Source organism: Ammospiza nelsoni, chromosome 16 (assembly GCF_027579445.1).
Source record: "Ammospiza nelsoni isolate bAmmNel1 chromosome 16, bAmmNel1.pri, whole genome shotgun sequence".
NCBI classification, from domain to species: Eukaryota; Metazoa; Chordata; class Aves; order Passeriformes; family Passerellidae; genus Ammospiza; species Ammospiza nelsoni.
This window is the reverse complement of record NC_080648.1, coordinates 12,276,456-12,283,407: the sequence shown is the minus strand read 5'-3', so window position 1 is coordinate 12,283,407 and position 6,952 is coordinate 12,276,456. Positions and strand designations below refer to the sequence as shown.

At 46.9% G+C, this 6,952-nt stretch overlaps 1 protein-coding gene across 1 annotated transcript in view; it reads left to right on the top strand.

Moving 5' to 3' along the window:
• Nucleotides 1-2,286: 2,286 nt before the first annotated feature.
• Nucleotides 2,287-6,952, top strand: part of ADAMTS2 (ADAM metallopeptidase with thrombospondin type 1 motif 2) — a 174,540-nt gene continuing 169,874 nt past the window's right edge. The window contains exons 1-2 of the mRNA XM_059483824.1: nucleotides 2,287-2,398; nucleotides 3,343-3,704. Of these exons, the coding sequence (XP_059339807.1) occupies nucleotides 2,311-2,398; nucleotides 3,343-3,704 (450 nt within the window). The 5' untranslated portion in view covers nucleotides 2,287-2,310. The remainder of the gene's footprint in view (nucleotides 2,399-3,342; nucleotides 3,705-6,952) is intronic.

Below are 6,952 nucleotides of genomic sequence, written 5' to 3'. Positions count from 1 at the left end.
AAATCTTGGCTCTGCTGGAGTCAATGGCAAAACTCTCCCTGGCTTCAGTGGGGATCAGGATTTATTCCAGCGAGTGCACTGGAAGCTTTTACCAACTGCAGATCTGGCTCTCTTGTTTGACACTGGTTGTCAGTTTTGGGTTTTTTTTTTAATTTTAAAGGAGGTTGTAAAACAGTCCCCCAAAGCCCTGGAGCCCCTGGAGCTTTTGTCTCCATGTGATAAGGTAACAACATGGGCACACAGAACTTGGTTTCTCTATAGAAATAAACTGCATGAAGGCAGTTACTGATTCTTTTTGTTTACATCATTGCTCTGCAGTACAGCTGTTATCCATATTAAAGCATATTTTCTAACCTCCAGTATTTTCAAGAGTAAAAATCCATCTTAATTAGTAGAACTAATGGCTGGGTTGTTTTGTGTTTGTATAATCTACTCTGTCACTTTTTTTTTTTTAATGAATTATATACAAATAAGAACTTTGATTTCAAATGTAGAGGGCCAACCCCTCTCCCTTTCAAGTTTATGTGCAGAAGTTATTTCAATTTGAGCAGGATGGGATGGATGAAACATAAAAAAGCCACATCATCAGCTTAAAATACAAGTCCAATAAAAATGAAGTTGGAACTTTACCAGCTGTGTACTGATGAAAGCATATGAGATTTTAAGTAAGAGAAGCTGCTCAATATGGACCCAAACCCAAACCAAACAAACAAAAAAACCCCCACCCAACAACAACAACAACAACAAAAAAGCAACATAAGAACAAACCAAAAGGAAGAACTGGGAGAAGCCTGGTGCAGACAGCAATTCCAAATAGGGGTCATTTGAAAAGATAAGAAAAGGAATGTTTGAATGCAATTCTACCTCATAATTCAGAATAATCTTTTGCTTTTTATCCTTAACCTAAAGAATGGGAAAGCCAAACCAGAACATCAAACCAAGCAAGCAGAAATCATATACTGCCACAACTGGGTTGGGGTCCATAAGCCCTCTTCATGAGCAGGGAGCAGGACTAGCTTGCTGTTATTTTTCTTCTATACCCTTCATTTGTATCCATAATACAGGGGTGGAAGGTAATAGATGGACCCTTAGTCATAGAGGAGCAAGAATATTCAAGGATACCCAGGAAAATTCCTTGGCAGAAGACCAGCTTCCTGCAGGAAGTCATTGCCTGCAGCTTTCCAGAGAGGTCTAACACATGCAGATACAGTGAGAATCAGCCTGGGGTAGGTAGGGCTGTGGGCTGGCAGGGCCAGCAGGAGCACAAGAAGGGCTAATAGGATTCTGCAAGGTTAAAGAGCAAAGAGGTGAAAACAGCAGATGATCCCAGCAATGTAAAAGCTGAGTAAATATACACATTATTTGAAAGGAATAAGCAGTATGGCATTTTTCCTGGCCATATGGAAACAAATATAACTTGTTTTTTACCATAAAGGCCACTCTTGATTTTTTAATTATTTAAAAATCCTTCTTCTATATTGTATTTATAGTATTCCTAAAGACTTTCAAGGTCTATCTCTCCAGTTGCAGATATTAAATATAAGATTGCAGGAAGCGATTTCAGTCTTATTAGCAAATAGCCCTGGCAATTTTTCCTGTGAAATGGCTGCTTAGAGTAATTTATTGGATCAGATGAAGATCTCTGACCGTGATTTGTCTCTGCTGGTGGCACTTTTTCCATTTGGGTCCCTGCTGTCAACTGTAAACCAGGAGTGCAACACAACTCAGGCCGAGGTGCCTTAAGTTTGTCAGCCTCGCCTGTCTCTGGTCGTTTCCATATGGATGCACAGCCGGGACGGCGCAGCCCGCGGGACTCTGCCCCGGTTACCGGGGGCTCCCGAGCCCGGCGCGGGGCGTTTCTTTTCTCTTCCCCCGCGTTCTGCCAACTCCCGTCGCCGCCGGCGGGCCCGTCCCGGAGCGGGGCGCGGCGCGGGGCGGGCGCTGCCGGCCGGGGCTGCCCGGAGCTCGGCGGGGGCGGCGCGGGGGCTGCCCCGGCGGGGCGGGCGGTCCCGTCCCCGCTCCCCGCGGCCGGGCTGTGCCGTGTGGCAGCGCCTCTGTCAATCAGCCTGACTTCACTCCGCACGCCCTGTGCTTCCAGTACTATACCCCCGCCGCCTCCTGGTGTCTCTGCTTCGCTGCGAGCCGGGAGCGCGGCCGCCACTGCCGCTGCGGCTGCGGCTGGGCGAATGCGCGGGCGGCGGGGCGCGGGGCAGCGCTGAGCGGAGCGGCGCGGAGCGGGGCTGCCGCCTGGCCCGCCCCGGCTGCGGGCAGCCCGGGCGCCGGCCCCCGCGTCGGGCCGGGACCGCCGCGATGGACCCTCCCGCGGGCATCGCCTGCCTCCTGCTCTGCTGCGCGCTCGCCCTGCCCGCCGGCGCCCTGCGGCGCCCCGGGGACAGAGGTAAGGTCTCCGCCGGGACGCCTTCGGGGCTGCTCGCCCTGCCCCGCCGGTGCCCGCAGCCCGCCCGTCCCAAGTAGCGGCTCGCCGCCCCGCGGCTTTCGGCTCCCCTTGAACTTCTTCTGCGGCTACTTTTGCCGGGTTTCGAGTTGTTTCCTGCGAGCGGCAGGCGGGGACGGGGACCGGGCAGCCGCGCCGCAGGCGGGGAAGGGAGCCGGGAGCGCCCGGCAGTGACAGCGCTGCCCGCAGCCCCGCGCCGCCTCTGCTGCCCCGCCGAGCGGGCGAGCCCCGGCGGGCAGGGAGCGGTGCCTGGCGCTCCCCGTGCGGGCTGAAACACATGGCAGCTCCTCTGCCTCCTCTTCCTCTTGCCCGGGCATCTCCTCCGTCCGAAACTCCCGGGCTCCCCGCTGAGACCGCTCCCGGCCGCTGCCCGCGGCGTCCCCATCACCGCTCGACTCAAACCCGCCGCACCGGGGGTAGTTTGGGGGACGTGCCTTTGCGTTGCAGGCTTACCACCTGCAAACCCAGCCCCTGCCCCTGCCCCTGCGAGCAGTCCTGAAGTGAATCAACGCCCTTTCTTCAGCGCTGGCCACCCGGGAAATCCCCAAAGTCCCCGAGGCGACCCGGTCGCTAAATGGGCGTGCAGGGGTGCGGGGTCCGGGCTGGGCGGGCAAAGGGAAGCGGGACCTCGCTGCAAGGGCAGAGTGCGGGGTCCTGGCGGGGTGGGGAGGCTCACTCTGCCGTCTGGTATTTTGGGGAGGAAAAGGCAAGTTTGAGTGAACTCTGCACACTTCATGCAGGTGAGCCAAGTGCCTGCAAAGAGTGCAGTGTCCATCTGCCTTATGTAAGTGTCTGCTGTGCTAATGAATAATGGAATAAAAATCCCGCGGCATCAGGATATGTTTAGTTCTAGTATCTCTGTCCTCTCTTGCTTTCTCCCTGTAAAGATTCAATCCTGAGGAATATAGAGGAGTACAGCCTTGTCATCCCCACAAGCACCGATTCAGAGGGCAGGTTCCTATCCCACTTGGTGTCTGGACCACCAAAAGCACGCTTCAGGAGAGCTGTGGAGGACTTGCAACATGAAGCTGCAAATGAGCAGATATTTTACAATGTCACTGTTTTTGGAAGAGAGTTTCACTTCAGGTTGCGGCCAAACTCCAGGCTCGTGGCCCCTGGAGCAACAGTTGAGTGGCAGGAGGACTCTGAGGAGACTCATATTGAACCTCTCTATGGGAATTGCCTCTATGTTGGAGATATCACTGATCTGCCAAATGCTTCTGTTGCTATCAGCAATTGCGATGGACTGGTAAGTTACTTTTGTTATTATATCAAAGATAATTATATTAATTTCCTACAGTCTTTAAATATAAAATGTGTGGACTGTCAGAAACTCACACCTCATATGGTAACTGTGAATGCAAATTAACTAATGTTCCCTTGTGTGGGAATAGCTGTGCTGCACCAAACGCTGCTTTACAGACAGTGGCACTAGAAGTTTGAGCACATGCTCTGAGGTAGCTACTCTGGAACAGAGCAGCTGAAACCAGCATTTATGCTGATTTGTGGTAAAGTTACTTGAGGGCTCTGATGTTCTAAAGCAGAAGGTTAAGTGGCAAGTTCTCAGCATCTGCTTCCACTTCTCACTTACAGCCTACAAGGGTAAGTGTTAGAAAGAGTTAATCCCAAATAATGGGCTGGATTACCTTGGAAACACATTTGATAGGTAAAATATGGTTTTGTCCTGGAAAATTTAAATTTATTCAGAGTCTGTTTGCTTGGATATTTCACTTGGTGAGTTTCATTGCCCAATCAAGTGATTGATGAAAAGTTGCAGAAGACTTTGAGTTTTACGAGCAAAACAGCCCCCTGTGATACATTTGTCAAAGCTGTGCGCTTTAAAACTGGCTGCAGCTTTCTGTTCTGGAGTGCATGTTCAGCACTCAGATTATCACTGTTTGTCCCTGACATCCTAAACTGTCACACTGTCATTTGGACAGTAATTACTGCACAGCAATTTGTTTAGTGAGAAAGGGGCTATATTTTCTTTTATAATGACCAGTTTATCCAGCCTGTATTTCCTTGCTCTAGCCTTTAGAGTTTGTAATTTTGAGATTGCTTAATTGTAATGCATTCTGCCTCTGCATAAAAAGCCAGTAGGAGTCAGTTGTATTTCTATTTATTTAGTCATAGGAAGTTGTTCATTTGCTGTGCCAAGAAGATGACATGTATGGAGATAGTATGTTGGCTATCTGAGAATGGAAGGGAATCAAATACTTTTCCCCTTAGTCTTTCCTTTCCTGTGGTTTCTCCTAGCCATGTGCATTCCTGTTTTGAGAAGCAGGTTTTAATGCTGCAGTTGTTTGATGTGGACAGCTGGCTGAGGGTAAGCAAAGCACCAGGACTGAGCAAGAAGAGCCATTCAGAGAGCAGAGTGTGAGCCTGCAGTTCTGCCTCGGGGGGGAAGCAAAAGTTCTGTGCTCTCCTTGTGTCTAGCAGAGATCATTTTGTGTAAGGCAAATTTACTTGCTCAAGATTTACTTTTAAAACTGGGGCAGAGCAAAAGCTCTTCTTCCTTGTTCATCTGTGCTGAAAGGTGGAGGAAGATCTTGTTGATGGCTACTCCTCACCTTGTGTTCTTTTCCTCAGCACAGGTGTTGACTGTAAGAGCAGGGGGGGAGCTTGTTCTTGCTTTCTTCCAGTGTTTGCCTGAATGTGGGCTCCTTATATTTAGACAAAAGAGTTATGATAAAACAGAACAGGAATTAAAGCCAAACTTTGGACGAGACTCTAAAGATCCAAGGTCTCATGTTGCATGTTAAAATGACAAAGAATGAGAATGGTTTATAAAATGAAGATATAAATGAAAGTCTTTATAAATTACTGCTTTTTTCACATTTGTTACATCTCAAATACAAAGGTGTAAAGCCAGGCCTCAATGCAATAATAAATGCACTCATAAAAGACTGGAATCCAGAAAACTACCAAAGGAATTGTAGTTTTCAACCTGTATGCCCAACCCATGTACCTGCCTTTTCCAGTGTTCTTGTTTCCATTAGAAAAAGCTGGAGAGTTGGTCTGGGCTGGGAGGTGCCACATTCTAATCTGAATGATTTTCACATGGAATTACAACTTCTGTGGTTATGCTAATACATTTGGAAATGGATTACTGCTTCCTCCTGGGTGTATGTACATGGTAGATGTTGCAGTGCAGAGATGTATTTTTTTTGCCCAGGTCACTGAAGCCTTCCTGCAGGAAGCATTGCCTCAATACCTTTAGGCTGTAAAGATTACCTGAGATTGTGCAGTAAATCTGTTTTGGAACAACAAATTGAACTCCAGTCCCTTGGGTACCATGTTCCATCTCTACCCTTTCCCTCCATCTCAGTTTCTTTCTTTCTTGTGGGGTGAGTGTATAAAACAGATTATCAATAGAATTACACAAACTCAAAGGAATTATACCAATGTTTCTCCAAAAGCCACTGCTGTGTGGACAGAAATAATAAGCAAGTAACCACAGAAGGTAATACTACTTGTGATTGTCTCTCCCTTTATTTCTTATTTTTTGCAAGGAGTTTTGAAGAGTCCTTGGAGCAATGAGTTGCCAGCAAGACATACTTAGGGACCACTGGGCTGTATGCTTTTCTTGGGTTTATTGACGTTTGGATGTGAATAAAGTCATGGACAAAGCTATTGTCAACTGTTTTTCTATGTCTGGTTTTTACTTCACACCTAGTTTTCTTCAGTTGGCCTGAGTATTTCCACTACATTTTCTAGGTTATTCTGGAGATAAGGATGGTGGATCTCCCTTACAACTGAGCTGTCAACTAACAAGTGTTAGAATTTTACATTGTAAACTTGATTAATTCAATTCCTAGTATTTATTTTTGAAGTGCTTGCTTTTGAAGGTGGTTTGACATCTTCTTGTGGTCTTCTGACTTTTGCATCAGCCATCAGGGTTGAAACAATACTGAACTTGAAGTGTCCTACTTTGATTTTTTTCATTGCAAATTTTTGTTGACTGAATCTGGTTTAAGTCAGCAGATGCATCTGCCACCTTGCCAACTTCTGATGTTTTCTCCTTTGAACAGCCCTTTTGGTTTGCACTGTACTACCAACTATGTCTTATTTTCCAGTTATTGTTTTAGAAGAATCTGGCTGGTGGAATTGGTATTGCCAAATGAGAAGTTGTTGGAAGGAATTTACGTGAAAATAGTAGATTTGTGAAGGGGCTTTTGAACTGTACTGTATGATGAAGATCTGCTGCCCTGACCAAAGAGATTCTCATTAGTTTGGGTACTCACGGTTTTCTGTATCAGAATTCAACAGAAAATTTATTGATCTAGAAATCAAATCTGAGGCAGATGAAGAGAACTTCTGAAGTATGCAATCTAGGTGTGTTGTCAGAGCTGGAGCGGGTCATTAAAAATTGTGGATGAAAATGAAAGTTAAAGCTAATCAATAGATTTTTAACAGCTTTCTGAATTATGAATGTGATTTTTACCATATTAAAAAAAAAAAAGTACTGTGAAAGTTTTCCCACTTAAGATAAAAACA